At 36.5% G+C, this 20,146-nt stretch overlaps 1 protein-coding gene across 1 annotated transcript in view; it reads right to left on the bottom strand.

The window, feature by feature from the left end:
* Window positions 1–7,096: 7,096 nt before the first annotated feature.
* Window positions 7,097–20,146, bottom strand: part of NDUFS1 (NADH:ubiquinone oxidoreductase core subunit S1) — a 31,941-nt gene continuing 18,891 nt past the window's right edge. The window contains exons 14-19 of the mRNA XM_082467079.1: window positions 18,358–18,518; window positions 13,911–14,065; window positions 12,008–12,183; window positions 11,182–11,316; window positions 11,009–11,081; window positions 7,097–9,486 (exon numbers count right to left, since the gene is read on the bottom strand). Of these exons, the coding sequence (XP_082323205.1) occupies window positions 9,395–9,486; window positions 11,009–11,081; window positions 11,182–11,316; window positions 12,008–12,183; window positions 13,911–14,065; window positions 18,358–18,518 (792 nt within the window). The 3' untranslated portion in view covers window positions 7,097–9,394. The remainder of the gene's footprint in view (window positions 9,487–11,008; window positions 11,082–11,181; window positions 11,317–12,007; window positions 12,184–13,910; window positions 14,066–18,357; window positions 18,519–20,146) is intronic.

Raw genomic sequence — 20,146 nt, forward strand, 5'->3', positions numbered from 1 at the left:
TTGACACCCTCCCAGCCAGGGCTGTCATGAAGGTGCCTTCTCTGCTGCTCCCAGAGCACCTTGTTCTTGTTCTGTCACAGCACTTGCACATAGATGCAATCATCAGTGACTTGTCTGTCTTTGCCACTGATGACCAGGTCTATCTCCAGCACCTGTACAGTCCTCAACCCATAATAGTTGCTCAATTAACATACAGGAACTGGGGATGGATATTATCCCTAGTTATCACTCTTTTTGAGCTTTTTTTTTTTTTTTGAAGTATAGTTGATTTACAATATTGTATTAGTTTCAGGTGTACAACAAAGTGATTTGGTTATACATATATATTATGTATATATCTATATTTTTTATTCTTTTCCATTATAGTTTATTACAAGATATTGAATATAGTTCCCTGTGCTATACAGCAAGTCTTTGCTGTTTATCTGTTGTATATATGGTAGTGTGCATCTGTTAATCCCCTACTCCCAATTTATCCGTTCCCTCCCCACTCCCCTTTGGTAACTGTAAGTTTGTTTTCTTTGTCTGTGAGTCTGTTTCTGTTTTGTAAATAAGTTCATTTGTACTATTTTTTAGATTCTACGTATCAGTGATATCATATGATATTTGTCTTTCTCTGTCTCACTTACTTCACTTAGTATGATAATCTCTAGGTCCATCCATGTTGCTGCAAATGACCAGCTAACACTTTTGATGTATTAGTTTGGTGGGTAGGCTCAGGGGAGAAAAGGGACCAGGGAAAGAATTATGGGCCCCATAGGAAACTGAGATCTGGTGGTCTTTTTGGTCATTAAATGCATACATATGTTCTACTGCAACAAGAACTCTAGCAGACACAATAATTTCTCAACCGTTTATTGTGTGGTAAGCATGCTAAGTCAGAAGTGAGTCAACCCTGCTCCCTGGGAGGGAGATGCTTGCCAGGGAAAAGGAATGACTTCCTGGGCTGCAGGGCCGATTTAGGAAAATTCCTTGCCCAGCGCCCTAATCAGTATCTTGGTGCCTGGGAAAAATTAACTTATTCCCAGGGGTGAGCAGTTGACTCGCTCCACTCAAGCTTGAGGATTAGGCATTATAATTCGAGTTAACATCACAATGTTCAAATTTAAAAACTGAGCAGGCACAGTCCTTGCCTAGTAGCCTTAGTTGTAAAGCTATTAAAGATAATAGCAGGTTGGTGTATTAGGAGCATAGAAGCTCCTAATAATCTCTTTGGTAGTTTGCCTAGCAGAACTGTCTCTGCCCCCCTTTAGGGTGGTTTTTGTTTTCCTTCTGAAAACTGCTTTTCTTGCACAGGGACTTAATGAATTAACCCACAAAACATGAAATGGAAGAACCAATTCCAATCAAAAAGATCTTAGTGGAATAAGATGTGGACTCTCAAAGAATCAAACAAGTTATTTAAAAAGATTAGGTATCTCTTTTCTGGCAATCAATAGATTTATACAGGGTACCACACTTTCCTGAAACCACTCCCTTACAAAATATTTATCCTAATATTCCAGTTTTGGATGAGAATCATGCTGGTTTAACCAAAGGGCAATATATTTTGTATGCTGAGTCACAATGAAGGAAAGGTACAGATTACATGAGATGACAATGACAAATGTGAACCTGTAGAAAATGAGCCTCATATATGACTGGGAACAACGTGAGAGGAAAGCATTAGGTAAGAACATTAGAGACAAACCACTAGAGATATAAAGAGTGAAAGGAGTGAGGAGCAAATCCCACCTCTTATGGAACAAAAGGTTTTAAGAGAGATGGACACATGCATTTGACTAGAAAGTGAAGGGTAAACAAGGGGAGGGCACCGGTCAGAGTAAAGACGTACACAAGTTACTGAGGAACAACCCCGAATTCCCAAGGGAATGCTGCTGCCCCTCACTCCTCATTCCCTCTGCATTTGCAGATACAAAACAAGCTCCATCCCATGAAGGGGTGCAGCTGTTTAGTTCCGGCTGCTAAGCAAACCATAAATTTCCACTTTATGCGTTATGGGAATTGTAGTTTGGGGTTTGAGGAGCTATCTGAAGGCTCTATTATGATTTAACTTTATCCACATAACAACACATCTCAGATAAAGACCAGGTTACTTTCAGTCTTAAAAGAAAAAAAGCAGAAACAGGCAAAAAAAATTTTGGCCTTTATTTTTCTTGGCAGGGGAAATTGAAATTAATGAAATTTAGTCATGCTTTACTGCTCCTTTTAGATTTCCAACATTATCCCAGGGCTTTCCAGCAGCAAAGTAGATGCTTCTGTTCTAGAACAATGGGACAAGGTCACCCTAACCCTAGGAACATAAGGAAAATCCCCAAGTCTTGGAAGAGTTTAAAGACCTCAACAGACTCAGTTCCTGTCCTAGTTTGCCCATGACTTGCCACCTTTTTTAAATTCAGAAAATAATTTACATTAATAACATACAGTACATTGTCTGGCAGGGGGTTTGCTTAATCTGCTGAAGAATATAGTAAATCCTGTGAAGTGGAAATGGAATAGAAGATACTGAAAAAGTACACTTTGGGTTCCAATACTGTACTCAAACTGTGATACTAAATATATTACTTGAGGAACATTACTCCATTTGGCCTAGTACTTACCCAATCTGTAGTAACCCAGGCTGGACAATCTGTAGGCAACCTAACAAAGGCTCATTTCCTCCTCTAAATAGCCTTAATCCCCCCAAAAGCATTTCAGTTATAGGTGCCAAGGTTCTTGAGTTATATTTAAAAGCTTAAAGAATTAGAGCCAAAGAGAAGGGCCTTAACTCTAGCCTATATATGAGGGGACTTACCAACTCTATACTGAATACAAAAGCAGTCGAGTTGTGGTAAGTAATGAGAAAATAGCTATAGATTAATTGGTATATTATAGAAACTTCACTTTATAGTTTATTATAGTCATTTTTTCCTGTGTATCTCCCTCTTCATTACTGCAGTACGTATCACAGGGCTGATGGCAGGAAATAATTGTCCCCCAATATCTATTCTCCCTTTGTGGTAGTTTTAATTATTTGACCCTCCTCCCATCAAGAAGTGGGATGTATGCTTCCTCCCCTTGAATCTGGGTGGGCTCTGAGACTGGCTTGACCAATAAAGTACAGTGAAGTGATACTATATAACTTCTGAGGTTGTCCTAAGAAGACCTGCAGCTTCCTCCTTGGTCTCTAGGAACGCTCTTGCTCTTGGCGCCCTGAACCAACCTGTGAGTACAACTGTCCTGAGACTGTCATGCTGAATAGGCCACAGGTAGATGCTCTGTAAGACAATGCCATCTGAACCTGACCTTCCACCATTCCCGCCCAGGAGCCAAACATGTAAGTGAAGATGCCATCTGGGGACTGAAGGTCCTCCAGCCACAGCTGCTCCAGTCCCCAGCTATTTGAGTCATCCCCAAATACTTAGTCATCCAGCTTTGACTCCATCTCCCTGTGCCCTTTCTATATTTTGCTTCTATATAGAAGCAATATATTCTTATTGTAAAAGCCTTCAAATGATAGAGACATACAATCCTTTTCTTTATGCTATTCCTCAGACCAGTTGAACTACCTAGAGGTAAACACAGTTAAGTTTTTTTTTGCATCTGCTGAGATACTTTTCATATATGAGATACTTTTCATCCCCAAATACTCTAGTCATCCAGCTGTGACTCCATCTCCCTGTGCCCTTTCTACATTTTGGATCCACGGAATCACATGAGCATAATAAAATGGTTGTTGTTTTACACCACTAAGTTTTGGGGTGGTTTGTTGCATAGCAAAAGATCAACTAGAACACCTCTTAGAATTTCTGTTTTAGTTGAGTACATGGCTGTCCAGCTGGAGGCTGCATTTCCCAGCATCCTCTCATGCAGGTGAGTGTGGCTGTAAGTCTTGCCTATGGTATGTGAATGGAAGTGATGCAATTTCCAAGTCATGTCAATAAAACATCAGTGCTTGTCCTCCACTTCTTCTCCCTCACTCTTCATGTTGGCTGACACATAGTGATAATTGGAGCAGCTACGTAGGATCCATAGATATTCTAGATGGCTGTCACGGTTTGGATTCCCCAGGTAGCACACTCTGAGCAGAATTCAATGTGCAAAATATTTATTAAGGAGTTCCATGGGGGTCAACACCTGTAAGGGAGGGGAAGAAGGCAGGAGTGGGCAGAGGGAAAAGTTGAGCTGCAATGCAGGTCCAATGACAGCCTCAGCCAGCCCCACAGAACGCCTGAGAGCTAAACAGCCTTCGAGAAGTGTCCTCCATTGGGTCTAGATGGCCAGGCCTTTATATTCCCACGAGTCAGTCATTGGATGTGGGTACCCTGGTATATGCCTTTGCCTGGTTGTAATCATAGTGTATTATCTATTACTGCATAACAAAATAACCCAAAATTTTGTGGTTAAAAACAACAAGTACGTATTAGCTCACAATTTGTTAGGAATCCAGAAATGTATGGGGTTGCAATTAGGCTGTTGGCTGGGGCTACAGTCACCTCTACTCAATTGGCGGCCAGGATTCAGCTCACTGATACGGTTACTGGAAGGCTTCTTCCTTACCACATGAGGCCTCTCCATAGGCTGCCTAAGTATCCTCACAACATGGCAGGCAGTGATCTGAGAGGGAGAGCATCAGAGAGCCCAAGACAGAAACCACAGACTGTTTAAAACTTCATCTCAGCAGAGACATCCCTATTCATTAGAAGTGAATCAGGAAGTCCAGCCCACACGCAAGGAGCGAAGATGACAAAAGGGTGTGAATCCCAGGAGGCAGGGATCACTGGGGCCATGTTAGAGGCTGCCAACCACATGTAGTACACATACAATTTTGCATCCTGCTATTTTTAGTTTTCATCAACTTAAATGTTTTGTTTTGCTATTTTTCATTTAAGCAATGTTTTTAAAAATTATAGAAGCAATATATTCTTATTGTAAAAGCCTTCAAATGCTCAAATGATAGAGGTGTACAATCCTTTTCTTTATGCTATTCCTCAGACTAGTTGAACTACCTAGAGGTAAACACAATTAAGTTTTTTTTTGCATCTGCTGAGATACTTTTCATATATGTATTTCTCTTTGTAGTCCTAATACTTAATATTGTACTTCACACACAGCAGATACTCTGCAAATCTTTAATAAATGTTGGAGCTGAATTTAAGGCTTTGAGATGTCAATGAACCAGGCGTCGGAAGGGCTGCTTCAAATCACAGGATCTGTCCCTAATTTACTCCTTATTCTCTCTGACCTCCATTTCCATAATTACCAAAGGTATGTGTAATACTAGATTTTTTTCTACAGTCCTTTTCAGATCCAAAATTATATGCATCTAAGAAGGAAATTAGGGACTTCCCTGGTGGTCCAGTGGTTAAGACTCCGCGCTTCCACTGTAGGGGGCATGGGTTCCATCCCTGGTCTGGGAACTGAGATCCTGCATGCCGTGCAGCATGGCCAAAAAGAAATAAGAAGGAAATTGTTATTCATCTTATGATCTCTTTATATACAAATTCCAATTAAATATTGTAAACTAATTACTAGTCCTAGACTGTACATTTTACCCTATTTTTCAATATCAACATATGCTTTTCAGGGTAAGTTATTTAAAAAATATTAAGATGTCAATGATTTTGAGTATCAATCATAGTTTGAATATCAGTCACAGGTAAGTCTTTAATCTTTAAAAATTTTCAGTAATAAAAACCATAAAACACTTTAAGCAAAAGGGTATTTGGCTCTGAGATCCTGTTCTCTTACAAGGTAGATCTGAGGTCTAATCAAATTTCTCATTAACATTCTTGTCTCTTGGGCTAAATGAAATAAGCAACATACTGTGCAACTGTTAAGACATTTTAAAATACTGATTATTAGAAAATTTGGGGATTATCAGTTTTATCTTTTTATAAAAGGTGGCCATATATGTATACACACACACTTTTTTGGTTCTGAAATGTCTTTATCAAGGTTCATTTTTTTCACGTGTACTTGTTCCCAAAAGTTGGGTCAATCACAAACCTAAGGTCTAGCTATGCTAAGGTAGGATTAACCTTACAAAATGTCTAAAAAATTGTCATACTCACGCGTGTCATTTATTTCTGCTTGAACTATTCCCCAGCCACACTGGGCCTTTGGTAACAGGGGTTTGTAATCACTTTGTTAGTGACATTTTAACAGTGGTCATGAATGACATTGTTAACATTAAAAAAAAAAACCATCTCTTACCACTGCTTTTGTTGCTAAGCTGCTTTAGTTCCTCTCCCCGTGGGAGCTTGAATCGTGGTGGGGTATTTTGTTTCAGCAACAATAAAGCTGACAGTTTATATTAGCTAAAGGTTCATGTTGGCATAAGAATTCACCTGTCCCCTTTTATGCACATCAATAGCTCTTACCCTCCTTCAGTACCCTTTCTATCACCAGCATATAGTTTTCCCTCTTCTGATTGCACTGCCTTTTGTTTTTGCTTTCAGAAGTAGTCTCTTTTAAGCGTTAGAATCCAACAGACTCAGTAAATCTTACTGTGACTAGTAAAAATTCCATCAAAATATGCAGATCTCTGCATAATAAGTTAATCTTCACAACGCTGGTGGACAGTTTGTAGTAGCAGTATTCTGTTACTTGGGTTGACCTTGGACAAGTCATTTAATTCTCGAGTCTTAGGAAAGAAATCCATTTCTTTAGGAAAACAGCAGCTAGAGGTTATATTAGGCATGACTTTCCCTCACAATCAATGGAATTGAGTTTTTTACTCAATTCACTTAGAAGGGGGACTTCAAGGGCTCCCATGGATGGTTAGTTGCAACCTCCTGAAACATCCAGCAAAGTTCTGAATACACATTTTCCTATAATGATGGTTCTCAGTCCCTAAGCACATTGAGCATTCACTATGTGTCAGGAAATAGGCCAAGAAAGTTTTAGAGGCTTTCTGACTTGCTCCTCATAACAACCCTATAAGGTTGGAAGTAGGTACAATTATTAGAACATTTATCCTCATTTTACAGATGAAGAAATAGTTAAATTTTTCCAAGTAATATTTCCAAAGTTGAACAAGATCTGTCTGACCTGGCAAGAAACAGTGTTTAAACAACTCAGCACCAAACAATAATAAATTATTGTATACTGAGTATTGTTAATAAGGTATAATACTTTTTATTGATGTATTCATTATACTACAATTCACAATAAATTTGGGAGGTATTCTGTATGAAGTTTAGGCTTTAAAATTTTTCCTGTATATCTATTCAATTCTTATAGTGGTCCACAAGGTTTTTTGAGGCAAAATGGGACAGTAAAAAATATCTCTAATTAAACATTCTTGCCTTTAGTCTTTAACTGGGTAACAATGGGCGAGTTATTTGATATTTCTTGGGTCTTAATACCGATTGTTAGCAGGGTTTTGTGAAAATTAGACACAATGTACTTAAAGCTTTAATGGCACATATTAGAATGTCTTCTCTAAATGGTATTATTTATTATTCCAGGGTCTTTCCAGACTGCCGTCTTCACCTAAAAGGACTTGGCCTTGATCCTCTGTAGATTTCTCATGTTGACTCCCTCGTTGCTTAGAATCAAAATTCCATCAGCTGTTATTCTTCTCATCTATATGTATTTTTCTTCTATCTGGCTCTCTTCTTCAGAAAGTTTTGCAACCATCATCAATGTTTATGGTCACAATAACCTTAATATTTAGCATTAAGTGACTAATAGGTGCCCATGGGACAGACTTTCATGTTTACTTTATGTAAAAACCAACAAATTTTATTGAGTACTACTTAGCCCAAACAAGGTATTCTTTACAGAATTCCAAGTTCAACACATGCTGCCTAGATGGCAGTCCTAGGATCCTGGACCATCTTAGTTATATATCACCTTTTCTCCATTTGAATGCAATATTCCCTCACCAAGAATCCTATGAAATCTACACTCATTCATTGAAGAGTACTGTGCAAAACACAAAACTGAAAGTGTTTGCCCCCTTGAGGTCAGCAACAATGCTAAGGGATAAAGAAGGAAGAGAGAGATAAGAAGTTTGTATTAAATTCAAAGACTTTCAGCAAGAATTTATACAATTTATACAATTTCAGGCAACTGAGAATTTTAAGCAAAGTACTTTAAGCGAAGTATACAACTTCATGACTGAAGTGAACAAAATAATTCTGAAAAAACTGTTAACAGGTGACAAATTTTGCACAATTTTTGAAGATAAAGTACTGGTGACATACTATAGTCTAAAATTTTTATCCTCTGTTATATCAGTAAAATCGCAACCTATAGTTGGGCTAAGTCTTTGATGAAAGCAAAAAGGAATAAGGATTACAAAACAAAGGATTCTGAACATAGATTTTGAAAACAAATTAATATAGCATTAGATTATCTCCTAGATTAATTGGAAATTTTTAACTTTTTTTGACAATTGAAAATTATGAGAGCTGTTAGTTTTGTCTTTTATTACTGGAATAATTTAGTTGACTTAATACTACAGATGGTGTTAATATAATAAATATGGAACATCAATGAGGACCTAAATTATATCTCTTGAAACCTCCCTCATTCCAAGGGTGTATGTGTGTGCAATCTATTATACAAAGAAAAATATCCCATAAATCACCATGACATTATATAAACAGATTCAAGAGAAAACAGAAAAATGTGTTATCCATTAAGCTTCTCAATACTGATTCTTAGACGTAACAACCTATGGAATCTGTACTAATGGGAGGAAATTATGTGCAGCAGTTAAGAACAATGGGCTTTGAAGTCAGAGAACCAGGCTTGATTCTATGACTTTTTTGCTGTGGCCTTGGGCAAGCTACCCAATATCCCTGGGCTTTCGTTTCTTCACCTGTAAAATGAGATAATACTGTCTGACAGGGATGTAAAAGGACAAAACAAGATAATGTATGTAAAACCAGAGTGCTTAGTACGTAGAAAATCCTAAATAATCATTAGCCATCATTATTATGATTATTATTAGCGCTGTCCAAGATACACATCTGATGTATGATTATATTATATATATTTTCTATTTACCCAGCTTCACAGAATACTTAAATCTTTTCTTTAGCACTAGAAAAAAATAGGTCCTAATGGAAGCTATTATTTCATCCATTTTACAAACATAAGTGATCAATGAAGATAAACAAAAATTCATATTTTAAGGACTTTCTTTTTTATGTCACAAAGATTATTAGTGCTTTTACATGAAAGGCCATCTATACATGTTTATTAAACTATTTAACGTATACACACAATACATAAATGTTTGGAAACCTCAAAGTTCTTTGATAATTGCAATATCATTTTCAAATAAAGCATGGTAGAACCTTAAATATTACATCATTTAGATTATTTTTTAGAGAGATACACCTCTAAGAGATCATGCCAACGTAACTGTCCTTTAACTAACTGGGTGCTAGTAGATGTTTCAGCATATGGTTGGTTCCTCTACTGCATGGGCACCCTCTGTGACAGCTTTGACACATTTAGCCATTGTCTGTGAGGCTCTGCTAATTGAATCTGAAAGATATCAAGAAAATGTGCGTTTTGATAATACAACTTCAAAAGAAGCACACAGTAAAACTTTCCTGTTGCACATATTCAGGAACAACAACAACAAAAAAGACTGGAAGAGTCTATGTAACTATACGTAAACATTGTAAAATCAATAAGTTCAGAAGATAAGCCCCTTAATAGCTAAATGCTTTTAATAAGTACTCCTAGGAATGATTAAATAATTATATACAGCCATACAAAGGGCCAGTATGCAACCATTAAAAATGTTATAGAAAAGTATTAAAGATAGGAAAAGAATGTGCAATATACCATTATTGAAAAAAGGTTACAGAACAGTATAATAAAATCCATGAATTCACTTTATGGGTGAATTTTATGTATGTGAATATTTCAATAAAGCTGTCCAAACCCTCTCTCCCAGAGTAAATAAGTAATCTCATTTTTAGTTTAAATAAATTAATATATGTGTATATCCCTGGATGACTGGCCAAAATGTTAAACATAGTTATTTCTGGGTAGTGGGATCATAGTGATTTTTCCTTGCTCTTGTGGGCTTAGGTATGTATTCTACAATGAACATAACTTTTATAATACAACTGAAAAAAACCTATTAAAAATAATCTTAGGGTTTCCCTGGTGGCGCAGTGGTTAAGAATCCGCCTGCCAATGCAGGGGACACGGGTTCGAGCCCTGGTCCGGGAAGATCCCACATGCCACGGAACAACTAAGCCCATGTGCCACAACTACTGAGCCTGTGCTCTAGAGCCCACGAGCTGCAAATACTGAGCCCGCGTGACACAACTGCTGAAGCCTGTGCGCCTAGAGTCCATGCTTTGCAACAAGAAGCCCGCACACCTCAAAGAAGAGTAGCCCCTGCTCGCCGCAACTAGAGGAAGCCTGCATACAGCAACAAAGACCCAATACACTCAAAATAAATAAATAAAAATAAATTAAAAAAAAAAAAATCTTAGATACAAACTGCACCAAGAACTTGAAAAATATACTCCTATCTGCTTTTAGACAGAAAATTATTTTAAATTGTCTATCAACTACCTCATAACCTAGATGTTATATCAAGTGTTGTAAAATCTGTAGTAAACAAGTTTGTTAGTCTGCATTCCTTAAGCACATTCTTAACAATTTACATCAGAAGCACCATTTAGCATGTTTCACATTTTAGTGTTTTGATTCTTCTACTGTAAGTCTCAGAAAAACCTTCACAGATGTTTGTCACTTAGAAAATTCTCCCTAAATTGCTACACAGTAATTCTTCATACAGTAGTAAAACTTTATATTTAAAATCTGTTAATTCTTGGATTTTCAAACTCTACTTACATTTCAGAAAGAAAAGAAATTAGAGTAAAATCTGAAAATATAAAGTTACATTAGTTCTGATATTTGAAAAATCTTCTGAGATTAAAAACATCAAATACTACCACTAGCACGTTGGAATCATAATGCTAAATTAGGTGATTTTACTCCTTTCTACCTTTCATGTTGGGCAGTCATGCTGACAGCTGCGTACCTGTCATGTAGAAGTCTCTTATCGTTAGCTGAGGTGGAACAAGTGGATCAGCAAGAAGCTGCTGGTTCACTAGCTGCAAAAAAAGAGTAAGAGATCAATAATAATAGTATTGAAAATCAGTACTGTTACACCAGAGGATACATTATGAAAACTGCATATAGGCGTGTTTTTACCTTGGAAAGCTCATTTGCTTGCTGGAAATAATTAGCTCCTTCGACATCATCATATCGAACAAGATTAGGAGAGACTTCTTCCAATCTGTTCCTTACTTGATCCAGAGTATCATATGGAAGAGTCATACCTGCAATCTGTAACATAACAGGTTCCAAAAATTGACATAAAGCATTAACACTTAAAAATTTCAAATAATACATCATTGCAACTATGGTAAAATAATGCAGCACTACTATGAAAAATATATTGGTGTCCATTTGTATGTATATTAAGCAGGTGGTTAAGCGGGGAATACTACTGTCAATAATTCTTCTAATTCATAAACAGCTGTCAATACATTAGTAATTTGTTTTTAGAAAATACACTGATTATGAAATAAAGAAATGCTTTGCTAAATTTGAATGCTTTGGCTAACCTGCTATTGCTCATATATAAAGTTGACAGACAACTGTATATTATTATTTTAAATCTCATGATGCTTCTTTTTATGGTCAAAGAGTTATTAAAAAGACAAGTCAAAAGTAAAAACACCTATTTCAAATCCCCATGGTTTTTTTTTTTTTTTTCGGCCATGCCACGTGGCCTGTGGGATCGTAGTTCCCCCACCAGGGATCAAACCCACGCCCTCCGCAGTGAAAGTGTGGCGTCCTAACCACTGGACCGCCAGGGAATTCCCCAAATCCCCGTTTTCTGAACACGTTTTTCCTACAGAGATTATTCAAATCATCTCTGCATTTCAGACGTGCATCTTCCTTGACTTCGAAAATCACTCTGACAAGCTAACATGTCAAACATTCCATTAGCAGCATCACTAAGGACAAATACCTCAGAAAGCGCTCTTATAATTTTCCAGTCTTCTCTTGCCAAGCCAGGAGGTGTCACTGCTACTTTAGTCTGCTGAGCTCGGCCCTCAGTATTGACATAAGTAGCAGACTTCTCTGTGTAAGCAGCGCCGGGGAGAATAACATCCGCTATAGGAGCTCCAACATCACCATGATGTCCTGCGAAAAGATGGAAAATGGCAAACAACATTTTAGCACAAAGCTGATTAGGTATTATACATGAACACAGGATATACCCTTTTAAAATTACATTTTTATAATTATAAGTGTTTTAAAAATTAAAACAATATAGTATTGAAGTATTTGGAATAAAAATTAAAGCCCACTTTGCCCACAGTTAAACTCCCTTCCCAAAGAAAACTATTGTGAAAGCATTTGGTATGTGTCTTCCCAGATTAATTTTTGCAAATACACAAATACGTATAACAGCATAAACACACATATTATGGGCAACTAGGTGTATCATTTTTCTTGATCATTACAAAGTGGAAACGCTCAGATGTATGTTAGTGAAATTTGGTAAAGTAAACTGAAATGGTGGAGGAACAAAAAGTGTCAGGAGTATGACATACAGGAGTACGATTAAGAGCATAAACAGAAGATTACAGAAAATAGTATGCTGAAAGACTATCACTCATTAAAAGTTTAACAGAAGTGTTGGAAGAAAAAAGAAACTTTAGTTAATTGAAAAAGTTATAGAACAATATTTAAAGTTTGATCTCATTTATGTACATGTTTGCATATGCATAGAAGTACATATGAACTGTGCATATCTAAACCATCATCAATGATTATCTCTGGATAGAACTAGGACAGGATTTTAGTTTATGCATTTTGGTTTAACTTTATTAAACTAAAGATATGAAATATTACATAATGCTTTTTATGTGGCATGGCAATAAAAAGCCTAGTATAAGTGTATGGTGTTTGTGTTAAATGAAGTGAAAAGTTATATAATACTTTTTTCTACAAAATATCCAGGAATACTCAACTCCATTTATTCCAAAGAAGCTTGATTACATTTGCAATGAGTTAGAGTTCAAGAAAATGAGTCAAACACAAAAAGCCAAAGGAGTGCTATTAAATATAATTCATTAAGTGTCTTATGACACAGGACTCGTGATTTTCTAACTTTTACACTGTTTATATATATAAAAAAGCTTCCCCTTGATTATATAATAACACTAAATATTCTTTGAAAAACTGAATTTAATGTTACATAATATTTCGTAATTTAAATTACTACTACAGGGGGCATTTAGGTTTCTTCTAATTCTTTGTTATTAAAAAACATGAGGTGATAATTTTTTTTTTTTTTTAAATATTTATTTATTTATTTATTTTTGGCTGCTTTGGGTCTTTGTTGCTGCGTACGGGCTTTCTCTAGTTGGGGCGAGCAGAGGCTACTCTTTGTTGCGGTACGCAGGCTTCTCCTTGCGGTGGCTTCTCTTGCTGCGGAGCACGGGCTCTAGGTGCACAGGCTTCAGTAGTTGCAGCACACAGGCTCAGTAGTTGTGGCGCACGGGCTTAGCTGCTCCGTGGCATGTGGGATCTTCCCAGCCCAGGGCTCGAACCCGTGTCCCCTGCATTGGCAGGTGGATTCTTAACCACTGCGCTACCAGGGAAGTCTGATAATTCTTAATAGCAATAGCAACTACGTAACTAATAAACCTATTTTTTAAATAAACCTATTTTTTTAATATAAAATCTAAAACATTTAAATATCTATAAAAATACATATTAACAAATATTTTTTTAAAATTGGTGTGTGTGTAGGGAAATTCTCAAATGGAAAATATTCAATCCACTAAATATATTGCCATACAGTTTCTAATATACACAATGTACTATTCTCTTCTGTTTCTAGTGCCATAGATGCTACTAACCTTGATAAATAATGAAACAATCCTTTGGCAAATCCTGTCGAGTAATACAACCTCCATCTGCTCCCAGGAGAAACAGCACTTTGGGAGGGTTCTTCCGAATTGCTTCCACCCCAGGTTTATAGCCAAGGTCCAAAGCAGCTACTTGGCTTGCAATCCTGTAAAACAATTACGAGCTTTTAGCATACTTGTTGTGTTTTCATTATAAAAATTTAAATGTGATTCTTGAAATGATACCTAGTCTCTTTTCTATTCAATGCTGCCAAAGATCTTCCCTCATCTTTTTTACCCATTTGAAATAGATGTCAAAACCAGAAGCAGCCGTCTTGTACTGTTTTAAGAATGGCAAAAAAGTAAATAAGATGCTTAGGACACTGTTTCTTCATGAAATAATACTTAATGGACTAATTCTGGAAACTTTATGCCAACTGCAATCGTCTTAAGTTGATTTTTATTCAATACAGTAAGACTTGATAAGTCAAGCACAGTCATTAGAGAAAAATTAGATGATTTTGAAAACCAAAAGGGAAAAATTTAAACACCACTCATAAAACTAATTCAGAGAAAACTATAATTAGTACACTGGTGTATGTCCTTATGGAATTTTTTCAATGAACATATATTACTATTACAAGCAGATAATAATCTTTTAAAGAAAAGGTTTCAAAGAACTATACTTTGAACATTTGGGAGTCTTTGGTCTAGTCTGCTATTGTTAATTTTCTTTAAAGAGATAGTAGCCATTTTGAGGACCTACTGTGAATAAAGCTAGTTGGGTTTTACCTATTTGGTAAGGGAGGAGGGCAGGTCAAACGAACTCCCACTAGATGCTGCTGCTCTGTCAAACTCTCTAATGGGACATCAAAAGAATAAAATACTTTGAAAAAATTAACAAAAGAAGTGCAAGATTTGTATAATGAAAATTACAAAACAACTCCAAAGGAAATTAAAGACCATAACAAATGGAAAGACATCCTATGTTCATAGATTGGAAGACTTAATATTGTTAAGATGGCAATACTTCCCAAATTGATCTATAGATTTAATGCAATCCCTATCAAAAAATCACAGCTGAATCCCTTGCAAAAACTGACAAGTTGATCCTAAAATTCACCTGGAATGCAAAGGACCAAAAATAACAAAATCTATCTTTTTTTTTTTTTTTTTGGTCACTCTGCATGGCTGGCAGGATCCTAGTTCCCTGACCAGGGACTGAACCTGGACCCACGTCAGTGAATGTGTGGAGTCCCAACCACTGGACTGCCAGGGAGTTCCCAATCAAATCTATCTTAAAAATAAACAAAGTTAGAGAACTCACACTTCCCAAGTTCAATTTCAAAACTTAGCTCCCCCTGCCGCCCCACCTACACAATATTTGTTTTTAATGTCTCTCATTCTAAGCCTTGATGTCTCTCAAAGATCTGAGCAGAGACTCACATGCTAACTTATGACAGAGCCCACCTCATCTTGGAAAACAAACTAAGTAACCTAAGTTTGCCTCTGCGAGAATGATCAGTAAACAAAAAAAAGATTAAAAGATTCTCCAAGAATTAGAAAATATGCTTTACTCTGAAATATACTATAAGAAATAAAGACAAGGGACTTCCCTGGTGGTCTAGTGGCCAAGACTCCGAGCTCCCAATGCAGTGGGCCTGGGTTCGATCCTTCGTCAGGGAACTAGATCCCACATGCCACAACTAAGAGTTCGCATGCTGCAACTAAAGATCCCGCATGCCGCAAGTAGAAGACCCCGCATGCTGCAACTAAAAGACCCCGCATGCCGCAACGAAGATACTGCGTGCTGCAACTAAGACCCAGCACAGCCAAAATAAATAAATAAATAAATAGATAGATAAATAAATATCTAAAAAAAAAAGGAAAGAAAGAAAAGGTTTTAAAATATCTGTTTCATGTTCTCAACAAGCATTAAAAGGTATGTCCTAATAAACTACATTGAATTTTCATGAAAAGGAAAACTTAGGTAAGAATGAAATAAAAAAACAAGGTTAATCAATTAAAAATTACAATGATGTCAGTGCGCTCCATAATGAAAACTCACAAATGACATAAGAAATTCTACCTAAACATCGAAAGAAAGTGAGAAAAATTATGAGAGAAAAGATAAGAGATAAAAGTCTGAAGGGCCAACCAATGCATAACAAATAGAAGCTTCTGCATGAGACCAAATAACAATGTAAAAGTAAACCAACTGGCTTTTTCTGAACTTAAAAGGAAAAACCATATCAAAAATTTCAATTTGAAAATGGAGAGTTCTATGATATTCCCAGGCAAAGGTAACGTCAAATGAATGTCACTCAGTTATATTCTAGTAGAAATTTTTAACATCAAAAATAAGGAATCCAAAGGGTGAGCAGGTGGACAAAAACACATACATATATAAAATCAGGTTATAATCAGAGACAAAACTCAGATTAGATGAGATCTTCTCTAAAATGTGAAAGAAAGGTGAAAAAAAACTTGAGTATTAAAGGAAACAACTTGTGATCTTTGTATCTAGCCAAGTGGTCATCTGTGAGAAGGCATCAGGAAGACATTGTTAGACACAGAAATTTTTCCTAAAAAGTTATCAAGTACCCATTCAGTAAAAACAAACAATAAAAAAATATTATAATAAAGACATGGATTCAAAAGTGAATTAAAAATAAGAAAATATCTAGTCTCTTTTCTATTCTAAAAATTCTAAAATGCTAAAAATTGTGGCTAGAAAGGATCTAGAGGTGGTCAATGCAAATAAACTATTTAAAAAATATAAAGTTTTTGGGACTTCCCTGGCGGTGCAGTGGTTAGGAGTCTGCCTGCCAATGCAGGGGACACGGGTTCAATCCCCAGTCCGGGAGGATCCTACATGCCTCAGAGCAGCTGAGCCTGTGTGCCACAACTACTGAGCCTGTGCTCTAGAGCCCACGAGCCACAACCACTCAGCCTGCGTGCCACAACTACTGAAGCCCGCGTGCCTAGAGCCCATGCTCTGCAAAAAGAGAAGCCACCGCAATGAGATGCCTGCACACCTCAACAAAAGAGTAGCCCCCGCTCGCCACAACTGGAGAAAGCCCGGGCGCAGCAGCAAAGAACCAACACAGCCAAAAATTAAAAAAAAAAAAAAAAAAAAAAAAGTTAAAAAAAATGTTTACGTGATGAACTACAATGCCAAATTAAACCAATAAATGGGGAAATAGAACACTGAAATTAATGTTTAAGAATGTATTTGAACACTTTTAAATTTAAAAAAGTTTGCCTAGCAAATTTAAGAGTGTTTAGCCTCAATCCTTAAACAAATTTGAAGATTTGAAAAATAATACTTAAGGTAGAAAGGATTATGGGAAATTGGAAATTCATTCACTAATGCAAAATGAATTACATGTTAAATAAAAGGAAAGGCTAAAAAAATTATATATATTCATATTATATAGCCATTAATGTTTATGTTTATAAAGAATTTCTAATCATGAGGAAATTCTTGTTTGGTAATGAAAATCAATCAAAATCAGGACACAAAATTGCATACACAGTATGACTTCAACTATATAACTAAAAAAATATTTATACACACACACAAAGAAACCCAAAACAAAGTGCACAAAAATTGCAACAGTAATTATCTACAGATTGTGAACTATGGATAATTTCCATTTTTGTATTCTTTCTTCTCTTTCCAACTTTTCTAAAATAAATCTGCACTATTAATATTGCCAGAGAAAAACCTCACTTTATTTGAATTCTCACGTTAGCTTACATTTATTTATTTATTTATTTACTTACTTACTTACTTACTTACTTTTGGCTGCGTTGGGTCTTTGTTTCTGTGCGAGGGCTTTCTCCAGTTGCGGCGAGCGGGGGCCCCTCTTCATCGCGGTGCACGGGCCTCTCACTGTCGTGGCCTCTCTTGTTGCAGAGCACAGGCTCCAGACGCGCAGGCTCAGTAGTTGTGGCTCACGGTCTGGGAAGATCCCACATGCCGCGGAGCGACTGGGCCCGTGAGCCACAGTTGCTGAGCCTGTGCGTCTGGAGCCTGTGCTCCGCAGCAGGGGGGCGTCGCGATGGTGAGAGGCCCGCGCACCGCGATGAGGGGTGGCCCCCACTTGCCGCAACTGGGGAAAGCCCTCACACAGAAACGAAGACCCAACACAGCCATAAATAAATAAATAAATAAAATTAAAAAAAAAAAAAGTCAGAGGACTTATTGCAATTTTTGAACCACAGTATCTAAATATGATACAGATTTTTAAGATTTTCTTAGCACTTACTGCAATTTGGATATTTTTAATATTATTTATTATCTTGGCTTCTTCTCACACAAAATAAAGGTTTCTATTTCACATCTGCTACTGAGATAATGTCGCTAAATATTAAGTTGTTTGTAAACCTAAATGTGACAGTGTACACAAAATATACACAAAATTATAGATTATAAAACAACTACTCAACTTACCTATGAAGGATATTCATAACTTTCCAATCACCAGTAACACCACTACTCATCCGAATCTTTTGAGCAATGTTGGAAACAGCTGCAAGAATTGCTGCCCCATCATTTCTTTGGAGTGCAGAACTGCCTAAAACCACCATTGGTTTTTTAGCTTCCTTTAGGACCTTTTAGAAAAAAGAACTTTCATTTAAAAAAACATTAGAAGTGGGAAGGAAATCTAAAAAAGAGGGAATAAATGTATATGTATAACTGATTCACTTTGCTGTACAGCAGAAACTAACATAACATTGTAAAGCAACTAAACTCCCATAAAAATTAATTAAAAAATAAAATAAACAAACATTAGAAGTAACTAAATCTAACCAAATTTGCATCTATAATATGCTGTCTCAAGTTTTAGTTCTAACGTGAATGTCTTAATTCGCTAGTCGACATATGGATATACATACAACCAGATTTACTCAAAAATCTCTTGCCAATGCTACTGTGAAATAGCTAAACTAGTAACAAATAAAACAAATTTTCAAAAAAGAAGCATTGGGAATGAAAACCCTAGCCAAACATCCTTTGGTCAGAATGACTATAGGATAGGTCCCAGAAAAAAATGAGGAATGTCCGTACAGAGGTTCAGGTGATTTGTAACAGGAGAGACCATGCTGAAGTACCATGTCTACTATATTCTATCTACTCTCTATGCCCCAGACAGGGAGGAGAAGGTAGGGAAAGCAATGATCACTAGATCGCAATGCAGAATACCTTAAAGTTAAGGGCTTTGCTTTAAACCACAGTAACTATCTGAATACCAAAAACTGAGAGGAAATGCATCGCAAGTGCAGAAGAAACTACACATACAGTGGTGGATGGAAAAATTAGAAATAAAGCTGTAGACTATAACAGTTCACTCTCCTGCCTATTTTCTGTGTCATTCTTCAATAAATAGCTGGACCCAATCAATGAATCAGCATGAGAATTGTGCCTAGATACTACAAAAAGGAGGACATTGACAAGAGGAATTTTCCAAGGAAATGTGAAGAGCTTTCAGTAGCCTCAAAAAAATAAGAAACAGTTTTCAATAGCCTCAAAGAAAATGAAAAACAAAACAATTCCTCACTTAAAAAAAGAGCTCAGAGAAGTTACATAATAGAGAGTATTATGGAAGATTTTCATCAGAGAATTCAAGAAAGAACTAGAAGAGAAACAAAGTAGAGATGAAAATCATTCCAGAAACAATAAAAAACAGAATTAAACACGACTGTAAATACCGGGACAAGAAAGACAGTTTATATGAAATTACATAAAATAAACTGAAAAAGAACAAAAGAATAAAGAAAAAATGACAGAAAAGATAGAAGAGGAGATCCAATATCTGCATTGTTAAGAGTTCTTAACAAAAAGAACTAATTAATGGAAAATACATTTAAATATATTAGAGAAGAAAACTTTCCTGACGAACACTCATCACCTTCTGGGGCATGGGGATGCGAACTAGAGAGAAGAGAAGGATTCTTCTCAATACATTTTTAAAAAATATTTTTGATCACAGTAACAATAATGATGTTATTCAAAACCGACAAACAAAGAAGTTGGGTTTGGATGCTTTGTCCCCTCACACTTGACTTTCTTCTTGCCTACACATGAAGCTGTCAGTAAAGCAACCATCTTGGAACCATGAGGAGAGGCTCACACACAAACACACGTGAGTGAGGAAATGCACTGAGGATAGCAAAGCAGGAAGGTAGGCTCCTGCCTTGATGACATTCTTGGACAACTGCACCATCTGTCAAACTGCTTA

This window comes from Balaenoptera physalus (assembly GCF_965194825.1).
Source record: "Balaenoptera physalus genome assembly, chromosome: 6".
Taxonomy (NCBI): Eukaryota; Metazoa; Chordata; class Mammalia; order Artiodactyla; family Balaenopteridae; genus Balaenoptera; species Balaenoptera physalus.